Source organism: Euprymna scolopes, chromosome 6 (assembly GCF_053919585.1).
Source record: "Euprymna scolopes isolate OS-2025 chromosome 6, ASM5391958v1, whole genome shotgun sequence".
NCBI classification, from domain to species: domain Eukaryota; kingdom Metazoa; phylum Mollusca; class Cephalopoda; order Sepiida; family Sepiolidae; genus Euprymna; species Euprymna scolopes.
Genome location: NC_136487.1, coordinates 84020031 through 84038337, shown reverse-complemented (window position 1 = coordinate 84038337; position 18307 = coordinate 84020031). Strand labels below are relative to the sequence as shown.

At 31.7% G+C, this 18307-nt stretch overlaps 1 protein-coding gene across 1 annotated transcript; it reads right to left on the bottom strand.

Annotated features, from left to right (window-relative positions):
- Window positions 1–134: 134 nt before the first annotated feature.
- LOC145277745 (large ribosomal subunit protein mL46-like) lies at window positions 135–16587 on the bottom strand. Its single transcript, XM_080129461.1, has 6 exons — window positions 16409–16587; window positions 12214–12442; window positions 9558–9688; window positions 8753–8895; window positions 7674–7793; window positions 135–327 (listed from the first exon to the last, which is right to left on the bottom strand). The coding sequence occupies exons 1-6, from the start codon at window positions 16467–16469 to the stop codon at window positions 175–177; spliced, it is 837 nt and encodes a 278-aa protein (XP_079985587.1). The 5' UTR covers window positions 16470–16587; the 3' UTR covers window positions 135–174.
- Between the last annotated feature and the right edge of the window lie 1720 nt (window positions 16588–18307).

Sequence of the window (18307 nt, the reverse complement as noted above, 5' to 3'; positions counted from 1 at the left end):
GTAGAGATAACTGAAAACACCAGCCATCAAACTCCTGAAAAGTTACTTCCCATTTTTAGATGAAAGTATCAGTCATGACAAACTTTGGAAATATACTAACTCCATCTTAACATGAAATAAATACAAAATAAAAAAACAATGTAAAAAAATTTATTAATAATTTTTAAAAAATATTTACAAATCTATGAAAAATTTATTGACAGATTCTAAATAAACTTGTGATAAATACTGTGATAATTCTTGTTTTGTCAGCCAAGAAAAATCTGTAATTTCTGAACTCATTTCAGAAATATTTCCATCTTCATGAAAAGCTTTGAAAAAAAATACCTACAAAATAAAATAGGAAACAAATTTACAATTAGACAATACATTTTTTTTAATCTTTAGATTTGCAGAATTAAATTGTTTAAATTTGTATAACTACAGCATGACCAATTCACAATCCAACCATATTTGCTATACATAAAATCCATCATTTTTTTCAGTCAAGAATGTTCAACAGTCTTTGTTTTATCACCGTTAAATGATAAGCACACTTTAAGATACCCTCCTTTTTTGGTATGGTCCCAAGTTTGGCTGTGATAACCTTCAATTCAAGGTTATCCCAAGGATTATTTTGCTTGCCATTATCTTTGATTAAAGTCTGGGGTAGATGTGTGTGTGTGGGGGGGGGAAAGCACACAATCACACGGGGTATCACTAAAGTGTCCCCCAATATCATTAGACAGTGATAAAACAGTTGTCTCAGTTTACTTGCCTTTTGAGAGAAGAGTTAGACACAAGGTCAGTTTTTAAAATGTGGTGAAAATCGAGCTCCTCTACAATAGGACACTTTGGATTGGGACAAAAATAAAAATTGTTTCAGTCTTCACTGACCGAGGACAGAAAATATGAAGCTTATTATCAGAACAGATGCTATATCTTCCATATAACCAGAAAGCTAAAAGAAAAAAATCTGTAGAAATCTAAAAAAAAAAAAAAAAAAAAAATTAGAATTTCTGTTCTTTATATCTGAATTTACATCTGACAATCTTTCTGAGATGAGATATCGTTTCATTTGTTCTTGTAATTTTATAGAAATCGCTCCAGACAAGGTATGAAGCCACATGATGTAAGAAACTAAAAACAATGAAAGATGAGCATCACAAAGACAGGAGATATCTATTGACCTTAGTCTTGAAAAAAATTAAATTTATAGGTAGGAGGGAGCAGGACAGTTTCTGGAATAAGAAGCTGAATTATAATGAAGTATAAAAAACTGCACACAAAACATTATTCCAGAGGAGTCCTAGCAAAGGGGTTGCAGTTGCAGGCAATGTAGTGTAAAGAGACAAGCAATCTTTATCTGTTTCTATCCCTCATGCATACACAAGTGTCACTCTGATGTTGTATGCGACTGCATATCATATCTTTTCAAATAAACTTTTGGCAATTTTGCATATTTACAGATCTAAACAAGTTCCAGTTTGTAAACTCCGCAAAAGTAATTTGAAGACACCAATGAAAATGTAGTTTCAAACATAATACCCATAACTGATTTTTACAGAAATAATTAGTACTGAAAGTAAAATATTTGGTGCTTATGCAGTTTAGGAAAGATATTAAACACAGATTAAGAAAAACGTCTATGCATATGGAATAAAGTTCTAAAAAAAAAAAAAAAAAAAAAAAAAATTGCTTAATTCGATCAAGCATTTTTAAAAATTTTTTTACAGAAAAAAAAAAATCACTTTTTTTCTAGACAATTGCAACAAAACATATTGGTAATTTTAGCTACAAGGAGGAGAGCACCAATGGAGATAACTCCATCTAATTCTTGAAGTTTGCCAAAATTTGACGAGATTATTTTTAGTTTTGAATAATTTTAGTTATTCCTTTTTTTTTTTCGTTTTTATTTTTTTGCTTTCAAAAAATCGTTCCAAAATTTATAATTAGAATTATTAGAACATCATGTGCGTTTTGACAAACTTCAAGAATTAGATGGAGTTATCTCCCCTTCCCTCTCCATAGCTGAAATTGTCAATAAATAGGCTTTCGTCATGATTATCTGAATAAAATTTTATTTTCCTCTGTAAAAAGACAAAAAAAAAAAAAACTTGATCAAATTAAACGACTTTTCTTTTATGAGAATTTCATTCCATAATCGGCACGTAGTTAAGAAATTTTTCTTTATCTTCATTTTTTAATATCTTTGCTAAACTGCATAAGCACCAAATATTTATTTTAATTTAGTATAAATATCTGTAAACTGATTCTTTTTAAATATTTATTTACAGACACATTCTTACAGAAATAATTAATATTGAAAGTAAAATGTTTTCTTTTAAATATAATAAAGTAAAATAAATTATATAAATGGATATGAAATTGAATGCATGTTGAAAGAAAATGAGTGTTATAACATTTAAAAAAAATTTGCCGCATATAATAAATTGAATAAAATAAACGTAATTAAAAGATTAAATAAAGGAATGTAATTTGCAGGGTTTTCAAAAATAAAGTCATGATGTTTACTTCTGATGATTTTCAAAACAGGAACTCATTTAGATCAGCAAATAAGCGAAATAACTAAACCTGATATCAATATCTGATGATTTTATCTACAAACAATCAAGAACATGATTTCACGATAAGGACACAGGTGTATGATTCTAAGCAGAAATATTACACAATATCTTATGATAAATAGTGGTTTGGTTTGTTGTAGTGGGTCTTTTACTGAATTATAACAGGTTTTATTTTTCTTATTTGTGTATATAATTTGTTAAAGTAAGTTAGATTCTTCAAATCATTCATTGAATCAAGTCAGGTCACGATTATATTTTCTTGTACAGGTTTACTTCTTTCAGGAAAGCTAAAATTGTGTTACAGTTTATTTTTTCAAATAGTTCTTTCATGTTGTTAAATGTAAAAGTTTTGATAAATATGTGTAAGATCACCACATTCTAGAAGGAAGTGCTTTTACAGTAAAGTGTACTTGGCACACCAAGCATTCTGGAGGATCTTCAATTTACAGAAGGAAGGCATGAGTTGTGTGTGTGTGTGTGTCCTATGTGAATACGAGACAAACCCATTTCATCTTTGCATGACTTTCTGGACCCTGGTATCCACTCTTAAAGTATGGGTTTATTTTTAAAGATTTTGTTTTTTTTTATAAGAGTTCTAACCATATTGCCATTTCTTCATAATGATATTATTAAATATTGGTCTGTAGTCTGTGTATGGAATTTTCATATTACTTATATTATGTTTTATAGAATTTTTGGCAGCCGTATCAACTTTTACATTTCCTTGAAATCCGAAATGACTGGGGATTCAGTAGAATTTGATGTTTTTATCTTGAGAGAGGGTATTTATTATTTGTAGTAGACTGACGATTAATGGGTTATTTAAGTTTTGCTTCTTTAAGGATTCAAGTACTAATAAGGAGTCTGAAACTATAAATTTATGATGGGTAATGAGACTGAGAGCCAAGTCTATGGGATACCTGTGTCTTCCACTATTGGTTTCATACATAGAGCCCAAAAAGTTCTATGGCCTTTTCTTTTTGGTCAAATAAGTTTTGGTATTTGGGATTGAAGATGCAGTTATCAGCCTGATTTGTTGGGTGTGATTTAATTTTTTTTGCAATATTATAGTCTTAATTTTGGGGATCTGAGTTGGTGGTTCAAGACTCTCCACTGAGGATGTATGAAAAGTTTCTAAAATAAGTTTTAGGACTTGGTGGTGGGCTGCATTTAGTACTTTCAGGTATGATTTTCTGGCTGTTCCGTATATGCAACAGTCATAGGTCAAGTTAGAGTTCTATACAATTTTAACAGTGATTGCAGATCAGCACCCCAATCTCTGTGGGCAACTATACAAAGCAGTTTTAGAGTTTTGTAGCACTTCTCTTTCTCTTTTTTATGTGTGGGATAAAATTTAGTTTATTGTCAAAAAGAATTTCTAGGAATTTATATTCTCTCTATTCCAATATTGGGTTGTTACAGATTTTCTTTGTTTGGTAAAAATTTACACATTGTGTTTTGGATTTAGAAGACTTGAAGCCATTTATAGTAGCCCACTTATTTATTTTGTTGATTCCTTGCTGCAGTTGATGCTCTGCTATACGCACATCTAAAATGTGCAGTAATACAAAAGTCATTGACAAATAAATAGTTATTGATTCCACTGTTTGCTTGAAGTCATTTCACTTTGATAGCAATTGTTTAGAGGTAAGTATCAAGAGTTATTTGTTGTTGGGGTATGATTTCCTAACTAAAATTGATACATCACCTGAAGCTCTGTGTCTATTGTTGTGTATTTGATTGTATGATGCATGGTTTCGGATTTTTAATTTGATTGCATGATGCATGGTTTGTGATATTTAATTTGATTGTATGATGCATGGTTTCAGATATTTAATTTGATTGTATGATGCACGGTTTGTGATATTTAATTTGATTGCATGATGCACGGTTTGTGATATTTAATTTGATTGTATGATGCATAGTTTTGGATATTTCTTTGAGGAATGTTTCTTGTAGGCATATAACTTTAGATTTATATTTGTCAATTAGTATCAGCAATTCTTTGTAATTTGCTCTAATTCCTCTGCGGTTCCATTGTAGGATTATCTTCTTTAGTATTTTTATAGAGTTTGGATTTGTTTTCCCTTGTGTTGTTTACATTGTCTGACTCTTCAGTTTGTTAATCTTTGTTATTCATCAGTATCTGATCTTTATTCTTTTGTATCCATTTGTATAAATCTGTTTTGAGTTGTGGTTCTTGGCCTAAAAGTTGGTTGTATGTTTTGGTCGAGTTTTTTTTTTTTTTTTTTTTCATTTCTTCTGCTTTTGGTTTGTCTTCTATTTGATCTTTTATTTTAGTTTTGTTGTTTAAAGTTCTGGTTCTGGTGTTAGATCGAGATCTTTCATGTTTTGTTTTGGTCTTGTTTTTTTGTTTTTGCAATGATCGACGGGTGTTCTCTGGTTTTTATATATATGTTTGTTGATTTGAACTTTCTGTCTCCATTTCATCGGCTAATTTAATTTGATTATTATTGAGTATTTCCCATTTTTTTTTTTAGGTGGGTCTGCTTTTTTGGGAGAAAATCTTGAGGTTTCTGTTAATTTGTTGTTCGGTTTTGCTAAGATTTGACCTTCAGCAGGTTTGTTTTTTTGTTTGTGGGGGAAGTTTGGATTTGAGCAGAGATTGATATTTGGCAGGGGGGGGGTATCTTTTTTGGTTTCTGATTTTGTTTTCTAATTTTTGAAGGTGTAATATTTAAAAAAAATTAATTTTTTTTAAATTTGACCATTTGTTTGGTTCTAGGTGTATAAGTTTTTTTCATAAGTTCATTGTACTTATCTGTCTGATTTGAGGTGAGGGTTTACTATTTTTGCATAGATATTATTTTTCATATGTCCTTTGACTATTTGTTGGGGATGCACCCCTATTACTAGGAATAATGAACTATTCCATGATGTCACTTCTGAGTAATGAGAAGCGGTTTATGAGAGAGTCGGTGACAGACATGCGAAGGGGATGGTCATTCACAACTAGTCCTCCCATGAGCAAAGATATTGTTCGATTCCCACTTTTATGTATTTTGTTAATACATCATTATTCAATTGTTCCTGTCTTTCTCATCATTTACTCAACCACTAAGATCACAACAATATTGTTTTGGCATCTTGGTAGGGAATATTGTTTTTGTATTTTACTCCTAAGATTTCTTTTCTTTTTTTTTTCCAGCATTTGCATAATTTAAAGTCATAAGGGTGATTCTCTTGACAATTTGTGCATTTGATCTCATAGCATTCTTGTTCATTATGGTTTGCTTCTTTTGAGCCATGTTGGACACATGTGGAGTAACCCCCTGCAGATGTCTCCGATGTCTGAATTTTTGGCATTTGAAACATCTCAGGGGATCTGGGATGTATATTTGTACTGATTTTGATTTTTTAGTGGGATTTGGAGTGTGTGAGAATGTATGTGTTTGTGGGTCTTTTTGTTTTTTTTTTTATTATTTTTCTTTATAAAAATTCTTTCATGGTTGATAATTCCTTGATTGTTTAATCCGTTCTGAATTTCTTCAGAGATGGAAAATGATAATTCTCTGCTTCTAATGACTCCCTTTGACTGATTTAGTTTATGTGAACTAGTTTTGATATTGAGGTTATGGAAATTTTCATTCTTTTCTATTAACTCACTTTATATCGTCATTTAAATTTCTATTCATAAATTTCCATCTTTAGTTTTTTTTTTTAATGTTTTGGTTTTATTTTATTAGATAGTATTTTTTCAATGAGGAAAGGGGAGTTTTGACATGCAATGATTCTATTATGCAGAATCTGGAGAATTCTGTTTCCCTTATTTTCCAAATTGAATAGGGCTCATTTGGGTTCTTTATTTTCTTGTATCATAGCATATTTTTTACTTTTTCATTGCTTGTGCTCCCCATTCCCCTCGGAATTCAAGATATTGGGACTTGTCACTGGAGAAACCCAATCGCTTTGACAGATCAGATCTATAACTAGATTTATACACCACCAAAAGAGTATGGCATAATCACGTTGACACACCGGTTTCCTGCTGGATCACTGAAGTTAAACAACGTTGAACTTGGTCAGTACCAAATGGGTGACCATTTGGGACTTCCAGGTGCTGTATGTGTGTTTGGGGAGGGGGGGAGGGCTACATAGTATCAAATTACTTAAACTACCAGTTTTCTTCTCAGATTTTGTTCTGTGAAATTTAATTTGTCTGATTGAAGAGAAAATGTAAATGCTTCAGACATCTCCTCTCTACATTCGTCACTTCCCTTAATTCACAAACAGGTCGGGCACAAACACATCTTGTCATTCTTATTTAGTCGTTGCATGACATTTTCTTTTTCTTTTTTTACATGGGAGTCACCACTTATCAAAGTCCAACAAGACGCAGAGATAGACAAAGGCTAATAAAAACATAACCTCTTTAAAAATGTTTGGGAATTTTTTTTAGATGAGGATCTATAATTTAAATCCTTTGGACTACTATTCTCATCACAGCATTATTACCAATTACAGAAGTGAGTGGCCAACAACAATAAAAATCTTTAATTTCTCAATCTTCCTTCCATGCATGCACATGCAAATTGAATGTAAAATTATTCCATTTCCATAATGTTTTGGAATTTTTTAGATGAGGATCTATAATTCAGATTACTATTCTCACCACAACATTTCGGCTGATGTAACCTTCAATCATTACTGCAGGCAAAATTAACTAAGAATAAGATGATTAATTAACACTTTTATCTGGTGATGGCTAACAGAACAAGAACAGTCTACCCTGCAGATTATGCAGATAGTTAAGTTCAATATAGAGATTTCTTAGTTCAAAAAAGATGCCACTTTCAGACTGGAAGTTATACTGGCAGAAATGTTATGAAAATAAAAACCAAGATGAGGGTAGTAAGTATTTATTATTTAAATGATACTCGTTTTGGAATCTATCGATCTAATACTTATTATTGTTGGATAGTTTTTGACCTTGAAGTTGTTTTTTCTTCTTTTTTATTTTTTTAGTTCTTTACATCAAGTTATTTCATGCCTTATCCGAGTCATTTTCATAAAAACTAAAATAAAAAACTCCCATGTAAAAAAAAAAAAAATAAATAAATAAATGAAATTATTGATAATGCTTACCTTTGCTCCGAATGAATCAGATTGTACTGGATATTTATATTTATAGAAACCGCAAGGTGCATTCCCAAGAAAAGCACCTTTCACTTTTCCGCAATGTTGATGCAAAATACGTTCGGCTGTCTGAAAGATTAAAGAAAAAAAATTGAATAATTTGTAGGTGGAGACAAAATTGTGAATGCTTTGACTTTAGTTTGCTTTTTTTTTATGACATACCAACACTTTTCAGGATATTTAATACTGAAACGATGCATATTGTAAACAATTAATTGAACATAAGTTGCCACTTTGACATCTATCAGTGCTATTGCGGTATAAGTGAATGCAATAGATTTTATTTGAATTGAACATGGTTTAGTCAGCATTGGTATGCATTACATCATTTGTGTCCTTTTGAATTTGGAGTGGAAATATACAATTTTGAATATTAAAGTCTATTATTGACATTGAATTTGCTTTATTCCTTTAATGCGGCTATACCATCAGCATACTTCTTATAGTGTCCAGATTTAGTTTTTCCCTCAAGTTATCAGAACTAAGCTTGTCTTTAAGACTCACATTACACATCTATAGTGTCATATCATTTCTCTCCATGCAATGCATGTCCTCAACCCTCACTGGACAGGTGATGATAACAAAAAAAAACAGGCATGTGGGGTCCCCCTCCACAAGTGAAAAATTTACTTTCACCATGACTAATGTTTGTGCAAAATTTCCAAAATATCCAAGGCATGGTTATTGAAACAAGTGTGATTGGATGAATGATTTGAGGGCAATTTTACCCCTATAGTGCCCCCTACGAGGGCAACCAGAGTTATCTCGGAAAATCCATTCTGGCAAAAATTTACTTTCAGTATGATTAATATTTGTACCAATTTTTTTTATAAATCCAAGCCATGGTTATTGAGAAAAGTGTGAAAGGATAAACGGGAGTGAATTACTAGGTCCAATTCCTCGTTTGTCGGGGGACCAAAAAGACATCCATACAAAATTAGTCAATGAAAAAAATGATCTAAACTAAAATATTGAATGAAAACAAAATAAAAAAAAAACAATAAGAATCATCGACTGTCTATACTAACCTGACGCATTGATTCTCCATGTTGGTGCTTGCCTTGGGGCATTACCCAAACTTCTTTGGCTCCGATTTTTTGCTTGACTAATAAAACCAGTCTTGACTGAAGACACCTGTTTAGAGATTTTAAATCATTTGATTTGTCAGCTTCTGCAAAAAAGATTAAAACCATTTTTAAATTTCATTATTATTATTATTAAACCAGATTATATAGCTACTCTGAGCTTCATACTGACCAGAGCTCACCCAAAAAATGTTCATCTTAAAGAAAATGTTAATCAAAACAATCCCCAGACTATTCTTGAACTGAAGGGGGCCATTAGATCCAGGCAGACAGACCAAAGAAAATGTTATTAGAAACTGAAATGTGACAGACCAAAGAAAATATGGTACTTATGCAGAATATGGACTATACCGAAATTATAACATTAATTAGAAACTTATTCTTAACAGTGGAAGGGGGAGGGATTTTTTCTTTTTTTTTTTTATAAACTATTCTGTACTTTCACCTAACAATTTCTTATTTATTAAAGAAAAGATGCCATAAAAATCGAATTATATGTGAAAACTATCTACAAAAAAAAAAAAAAAAGAAAAAAAAGAAAAATCGCTTGGTTTGTATTCTGCATAAATACCAAAAATGCTATTATAAACTGAAGTGCAACAGATAAAAAAATGCAATTCGAAACAAGTATGATAGACTAACTCAGCCTCCTAGATACTTGAAAACATGTCTAAAAATTAAGATATTTTATAAAAAATAAAAACAAAAAAATCTACATGTATGGGCACAGAACAGATATATTACAGACCTGAGATGCGAGGAGCTGGAGTGAACGCGTTGTATTCAAGTTCCCATGAATCTTCAAATTCTGCCGTAGTTTTTCGTGCGGCCTCCTCCTCTTTCAATTCCACTTCTTCAAGTTTCTTGGCTGCAATTTTCCTGAAATGAAAATGATATTTCAAAGAACGAACATAGATAACAAATCATCTGAGGCACCCCTACCTGGGAATGCCGAAAGGGCTGCTCAAGTATTTTTTATAGGGTAATGCATTTTGCTCAGTGATTTGCTTTTCAAAACCACACCTGGCCTTGTGTCAAACCTCCAGTAGAAGAGGTAATTGACATGACTAGATATCTATAACTCTGCCATAAGGAGTGACAAACACATGCAGAATTATATAAGAGTATATATTAGTAACACTCTCTCCTTGACTAGAGAAAATAGTCATGAATATATAGACCAGACATACATGTGCTTTAAATTAACTTTACAAAACAGATATTTATATTTCCTCTACTATTTTCCTTCAACCCAATACTGTACCCTGCTCAGCTATGTCTCTGAAAGTATAGTTAAAGCACTCTTCAGACCAGAGTACCCAAATTCATCTATTTGAGATTTTAATGTTCACAACAGTAATTTACTTGGTTTCTTAGACCATACAGATGCAGCTGATAAGAGCACACATAGTTTCTCTATTGTACATTCCTTTCAGATTATTTCTTTTCTGACCCGCCTTCCAGATTGGACAAAGCTAGCGAAACTAGAGCAGTAGTGCTTGACATAGGCAAGGTTTGGCAAGATGATCTATGCATAAAACACAATTTGTATGGTATTAATGGACAAATACTAAATATTTCCAGATATTTCTTAATCTAAAGAGAAATCCAGCTTGTTGTCGATGCCCATCCTTTTAAACAACATAACATTAATGCAGGTGTACCCCAAGGATCTCTCCTTAGACCATTATTGTTTTTGATTTTCACAAACGATTCACCCAATGCAATTGTATTTGAAATGGTTATATTTGCTAATGATACCCACCATTCTTGACATGTGGACAAAGCAAAAACACACATATGCAAGGAGATGGCGGACTCTTTAGGGAAATGACTGCCACTCTGTAGTGGAATGGAGACATAAATAGATGATAACACTTAATGCTACTAAGACAAAGTTCCTTTCTTTAACAACCATAACAAACCTTTTCAACAACCAATTTCCATGGCAAATAGCACCCTATTTGAAAGTTCATCATTTAAACTCCTTGGCCTAATATTCACAGATAATATAAACTGAAACACATACAGAAAAAAAGACTGTGCCAAGGCGGCAGCAAAGAAGATGGGCTCCTTTACCATGCAACCCCCCCCCCAAAAAAAAACTCATCACACCTGCCAGTATCCTATATCTATAAAACCACTATTTACCCATGCATGGAATATTGTTGCCACATTTGGATGGATGCACCAACTACTAACCTCTTTCTCTTGAACAAAGTCCAAAAAAGGGGTCTAATCTAATAAGTCATACACAAACTATTAAGCTCTTGCCACTATCGCTACAATGTTGCCTTTTTGTACTTGTTTTACAGATACTTTCATGGAATGTACTCTAACAAATTTACTGCATTGATATCCCCTTTGACATAAATACCCCCCTCCCCCCCCCCCCGATCGAGCTGACAATCAGAAAAATTTCACTCCTTCACTGTAGAGGGTCTTAAACGTTGGAAGGCTTTCTATTCTAATAGTTTTCCACATATGGCTCGCTTTTGGAATTCCCTCCTTGCTCATTGTTTTTCAAATTGTATCAAGATGCAAAAATTTAAATGTAATATTAACAAACACCTCGCCACACAACTTTCCACTTGTAGGTATGAACACTAATTCACAGTAGCCCATAATGTTTCAGTGGCAATATGCTTTGTTTTGGAGTGAACCAAAATAAAAAATTAAAAAAACAACTGAAGCATGCATGGTCCCCCGCGAGCGCTCAGTGAACGAAGCATAAAAAATGACTAAGTTCAGCTTTTGTCCCTCCCCCCTCCCCATTTAGCTTCAAAAGTCCCCAGGAGATGTCAAATCCTGGTGAAAATGAACAAACGGTGCAGTTTTAGGTCTTAACATATGTAAATTTGAGTTCTGCACAATGCAAAAAAGAAATGACTAAGTCCATCATTTGCCCCCAACCTCCCCATTTAGCCCCAAAAATCCCCAAGGCCTTAACATATTTGAGTTCAACACCATGCAAAACTGCTAAATAGACATCCACAGAAAATTTTGAACAAATATGGTAAAATAGTCCCAAAAATGGAGTGTTTTTATTAGTCCTAAAAGAGCCCCTGGGGCACACCAAAGAGTTATCACAAAGTATAGACAAACAAAATTATATAGAAATCAGTTAAAACGTTTATAAAAATCCAAGGCATCAATTTTTTTTCATAAGCACAAAAGTGTCAATTGTAGCCATTTTAACCCCCGGGGTGGGGGGGTTAAACCGTAGTTTTCCTGGAAAATCCGTTGTTACTTTTGTACTCATACCATGTTTAATGTTTGTGCAAAATTTCAAAAAATTCCAAGGCGTAGTTATTAAGTGCGGACAGACGAACGGACAAAAAAAGTGAATTTACAGGTTCACTTTCCTTTCGTCGGGCCACCAAAAAACAAAGCATTTTACTTACTTGTCTTCTTTATATCTCAGTTCATGGTTTGATAACAAACTATTTTCAATCTCCAACTGGTTCATGAAATTTGAATATTTCTCTTCGATCTCATTCAGATCAGCAGAAATCCGGGGTAATCGTTCCAGGCAGACAGCACTGTATAGATCCCATTTCTTGTACTGAGCCTCAGTTGAATTTAAACTGTTTGCAGACATAAGTCTGCTACAAATCCCAACCAACGACTGACCTGTAATTAAATAAGTTTTTTAAAATATCACATTATTTTAAACTATCTGGTTTTGCTGACTATATATCACTTCAAAAAGTCTGCTATTTGAAACGGTAATTTAAAATAAGCATTTCATTCACAAATTTGTTAAAATCTTTCTCATTTATTCATATAGACAAACATTAATATTTTGGTAATTTTGCTGCAAATTTATTGATCTTTTAAATGTGACTATAATAAAAAAAATTTTTTTAAAATCAATTTGTCTTTTCACTTACAAGTTAGAAATAGATTGCTGAAAATCACGTTGGTCACTCTAAAGAACGAAACATTTGAACACAAATTCTGAATATTTCTTCAAAAAATGAAAGAATATTGCAAAACAACTATTTTTTATATTAAAATCGAAACGATCTATATATCTATAAAAGTGAAAGTGTGTGTGTGTCTGTGTACATTTCCCTACGCAATAACTCTGTCAATTTTCAGTCTACAGACTCGAAATTTGATATACAGGGTATTGAGATTTGGGGAAATCTTTGTAATCCATTTTTGGCCAGAAATTTGGCTGTTATGGGGGTCAAAGTTCAACGATTTGACTTTTGAGAATTCTACCAAATTCCTCCGACAATTTTGGGTATAAACAATTGAAAATTTAGATATAGGTTCCTTGGACATGGATCTAACTTAACTTGATTTGAGCCCAAAACAATAAATTTTAAGAGGTCATAATAGGGGTCAAAGTTTAAAAAAATTGACCTCTGAGGTCTCTACAAAATTACTCAAACAATTTCTGGTCTAACATTTGAAATTTTACATAAAGGGTATTCAGAGATAGGGCAAGCTTTTTAATCGGTTTGGGTCGAAAATTTTTAGTTACCAATATATAAATGTATGTATGTTTGCATGTCTGCCTAAAACTTTCGACAGAGGGGATGGATTTTTACAAGATCAGTATTGTTTTGAAGTTCGACCTTTCAGGAGACAAATATTGAAAAATTGACTAAAAATATTAATATCTTCACCTTCAACTGGGCACTTTTCTACAGGGGTGGGGGGGGTCGCTTTTTTCACCGATATTTTCGAAAGTCATCCTCTCCTTTCGATTGTCTAGCCTTAATTTAAACCTACGTCACTTCTGGTTTGGTGGTGGTTGTAACAGCAAAGACGTCACGTTTTTTTCCCGTTCTTTTCCTCCTTTGCGGTACGGGTTTGAGCCTGCCTTCCTACTACTTTTTTTTTTTTTTTTTTTTTGCTCAACATACACCTCCAAAAACCTGGGCAACGCCAGGCTGAAATGCTAGTATTATATAACAAATATGTTACACCGAACGTTTCACATTCTTGCGAGCAAGGAAATTATTAAAATCTTGCATATAAAAATTATGCGAAGCCTGTAATTTAAAAAGGTACTCCTTGGGCGTTGAGTTCCATTGCAACCAGCATAAAAACATGCGTCACTCTGACGCAAGCGCACGTAACACTATTTTATTTACTGACGTTGTCGTCGTAACTAAACGATTATCTGTCACATTATTTATTTTTAAAAAAAGTTTTACTCTTTATGAATATTAAAAAAAAGTTACTAAACATTTATTAATAATGTCTCACTTTTACAGACATTTGTTTTTTAATTTCTTTTTAAATGACGATTTTATCAACTTTTTTTTAATAGCATTTGCGGATGGGTATGCTGACATTTGTTTTAATTTCTTTTTAAATGACGACTTTTTATCGACTTTCTTTTTTTTTTAATAGCATTTGCGGATGGGTAAAAAACGAAAAATAACTAAACCATTTACTGATAATTTCTCACTTTTACAAATATTTTTACCAAATGTTATCAAAGTCAAGATACCGAGAAATTGTCAGTAAATGGCTTAGTTATTTTTTTCGTTTTTTACCCATCCGCAAATGCTATTAAAAAAAAAAAAAAGTCGATAAAAGTCGTCATTTAAAAAGAAATTAAAAAATAAATGTCTGTAAAAGTGAGACATTATTAATAAATGTTTTTTCTTTTAATATTCATAAAGAGTAAAACTTTTTTTTAAAATAAATAATGTGAAAAATAATCGTTTAGTTATTACGACAACGTCAGTAAATAAAAAAAAATGTTACGTGCGCTTGCGTCAGGAAGGGAGCGACGCGTGTTTTTTTATGCTGGTTGCCATGGAACTCAACGCACAAGGAGTACATTCATAAAATTTTTTTTGCAATTATATTTTTTTTGTGTTAAAATGTTAAATAAACAATGGTAATATCGGTAGTTCGAGAAATTTGTTTTTTTTTTCGGGTTATAACGGACTTTGGGGCTTTTTTCGTAATGTTCCTGTAAAAATTATTTTATTTTATTTTTACAAATTACGATGCTTTATTTATATAAAAAAGTAAAAATAAATTCTTGCGTTTTTATTTACTACTGAAAACCATAACTTTAGTAAAGGTAATTTTGTTTAAACAAAATAATAAATTTCCACTAAGATTTAAATAAAAATAATTGGTTCATTATATTCCGATCATTATTCGATAAATACTGAAAATTTCGGTACTTGTACAGTTTAGTCAAGACATTAAAAAATGAAAATATCGAAAAAAGTTTAAATTGTATGTATCCGTTATAGATCGAAGTTCTCTGACAAAAAATTCACTTAATTTCATCAAGTAGTTTTTTTTTTTTTTACAGCGAAAAAACAATTTGTTATGATACCGAGTAAAATGTTCGATTTTTAGGAAGAAAAGCTAGTATTAAAGATGGGAAGGGGTGTCAGCGCTTTAACTGGAGTTATCTCCCTTTGTCATTTCTAAAATTCAAACATTTTTTTTTTTAATCCAAGATGGCCGCCTTTAACCCGCTCTCATAAAAACGTGGTTTTCCGTTGTAAAAAAAGCTACTTGATAAAATTAAGTGAAGTTTTTTTTTCGGAGAACTTCGTTCTATAACGGATACATACAATTTAAACTTTTTTCGGTATTTTCATTTTTTAATGTCTTGACTAAACTGTACAAGTACCACATTTTGAGCAGCAGCGGCATTCATTTTGCCCGTACCTAGTTAAGATGGAAATCAAGTAAAATTTTTACAAATGTGGCTGCCGCGTTATATTACTGCATGAAACATGAAGAAAAATATATTTTCAGTATCGTGAAAACTAGTTACCGGACCCAATTTTAAATGCAATATTCGTTTTCATCACACGCGAAAACCGCTATAGTATAGCGGCGACGCTATACACAAGTTTATAATGTTTTATGTTGTCACGATTATCCTTATGGTCTTTAATGACATTTATTATATATATATATATATATATATATATATATATATATATATATATATATATCAACGAATTTATTTTTGACTTGTTGATGCCCACATTTTTTTTTGGGGGGGGGGGCTATTAAAAAAATCCCGATCGGTACTTACGGACCGTGCTTAAATAATATTATTTAGAAATCCATTTTTAACATGGTTTTTGCAACTATTCTGTACTTTCATTTAACAAGAGTCCAGAGAGTGATCCGCGCTATTTTTTAAAATCGTATTTCCACGTTTAATTAAAGTTTTATGATGTTTGTTTTTTTTTTTATTCAATTGTAAGGTTAAAGTACGGAATAGGTACAAAACACCCTCCCCTCCCCACGTTAAGAATGGCTTTTTAAATAACTTTATTATTTCAGCACGGATCACTCGCTGCATGAGTACCACAAAATATAGCATAAAAAAATGAAAAATTAAAGATTCTTCCCCCTTCCCCTCAAAAAAGAACATGACACAATTCTGCATCAATACCTGACAATCGCTGATAAACAGGAATATCTCAAGGAAATAACACGTTTCATCCTTTGATGATAGATTTAATGAATTAAAAACCTGCGAATGTATGCTAATTATTTTCAATGCCATTCAATTCAACTGGATTTTTTTTTTTTTTTTTTTTGTCAAGGTCAAGATTCTCATCATTTTTATTAACAATCATCACTTACCAGAAATTTTTTTTGCGGGGCATATCCGTGAGACTGAGAGAAGACTTACAAATTTTATCATTATCTTTAGAGTTATTTATTTTAAATAAACATCCAGCAAAAAACTGATGATAAGCACGAGAAGTTGTCGGGAGACTGAAAATACGCATACGAATAATAAAAAAAATAAATACTTTAACCTTTCACTTTTACAAGACGGTTTTTGATTGGCTAAAACTGATAACTATCATTTGAAACAATTATTTTCATTTGTTACATAAGACAACCGGTGTCCGTTTAGTTTATGTACCGGTTGTTGATTATTCCGTTTCAATTTTTTTTAACGGGGAAAAGATCAACATGGTCAATGGTCACAGATAGTAATCTAAAAGGATACTTTTAAATATCGAACCATTGTACAGTACTATACTTCCATACCTCAGTAAGTGTGCAGTACTTGAGTACTATTTAAAAATTAACAGATGGAAAAGTACCGAAGAAGCGGAGAAAAAGTTTTTGAAATTAAGTCGGTATTTTTAAATATCTGTATGATTAAAAAGATTTTACGCAGGTTCTGCACTGCTGCAACACTTGATATGAAGATGAAAAAATATATATTCTGAAACTTTATATATATTTTTATTTTATTTTAAGTGGAAACTCATCCTTAACACTTCCCCCTTCCGCCGGATGAAAATTCAGTTAGATTTTATGTTATGCTTCAAGAGTTATCTCCCTTGGGCTATTAAAGACATTCATGTTAATAATAAATCATTTCAAATTATATTTTCAAACCTTTTCTCATACAGATCTTTCAAACAAATATTTTTCAACATTTTAATTTTTTCTGTATTAAACTTTATCCCCTGCCAGGGATGTGTAGAAGGGGATGCCTAAGAACCTGATCCTTTTACTCCTGTTTTAAAAGTGCTCTTTTTAAAGGAATTAAGACCTGTGTCCCCACCATTTATTTTATTTTTACAAATTACGATGCTAGCTTTATTTATATAAAAAAGCAAAAATAAATTCTTGCATCTTTTATTTACTACTGAAAACCATAACTTTAGTAAAGGTAATTTTGTTGAAACAAAATAATAAATTTGCCGTTTTTTGCACTTGAGCACCTAGCATGAAAAAGTTCCCCTGCGCCGCGTTCAAACCCTCTGCTATGTTTTTTTTTCCTTGCTAATAAAATAATAAAAATGATAATTTATAATCCTTCCTGAATTTAATTTTTTTAAATGATTTAAAGTAAATGGAGAAGTTTTCAAAATACGTCCGTAATTACTTCTTTAAAGTTATTTTAGTTTTTCAATGTCTACGTGATAACAACAAAAAAACAAACGTTTTATTTTTTAAGCGGTGGTAGAATCTACCACTGGTAGATTCAGTATTAATTCAGTAATGGGACACATGGACCATTGGCAATATAAGCTTTCATATGTTGAATAGACATGTCCGACCGATGCTGACGTCACTTGAAAACTGAAAATTGCGAAATTCGGATATAGGAACGAAATGCATTTTAATAGTTTTTGACGTAAAAATACAAATTAAAAGTACAGAAATATGGAGGGTTTTTTTTTTTTTTTGCATCTTCTTTTCCAGACAATTTTTTTTACTGAAATCCTTTGAAAATGATTCGTTCATTTCATTTTCCCAACAATTTATTACCTAAACCTTTCAAAAGATATTCGTTCATTAAAATATTTTAATTTTATTTATTTTAACTATATATGTAACGTATTATTAAAACGCATTTCGTTTCTATATCCATATTTCGCAATTTTAAATTTCCACGTGACGTCAGCTATGTTGCTTATTCAACCTACGAAAGCCCATATTGCTGGACCATTAAAATGATGTTACTAATTTATCTTCTCATTTTGGTAATTTTATGGAATCTGTGGGAACATGATG

What these genes read in the sequence shown, in the direction of transcription:
- LOC145277745 (XM_080129461.1), bottom strand. Translation starts at nt 16,469, where the DNA reads ATGATAAAATTTGTAAGTCTTCTCTCAGTCTCACGGATATGCCCCGCA. An exon ending in CCCCGCAAAAAAAATTTCTG is followed by an intron (nt 12,443 to 16,408) that starts GTAAGTGATGAT and finishes ATTTAATTACAG; the next exon opens with GTCAGTCGTTGGTTGGGATT. An exon ending in ATGGAGAATCAATGCGTCAG is followed by an intron (nt 7,794 to 8,752) that starts GTTAGTATAGAC and finishes TTAATCTTTCAG; the next exon opens with ACAGCCGAACGTATTTTGCA.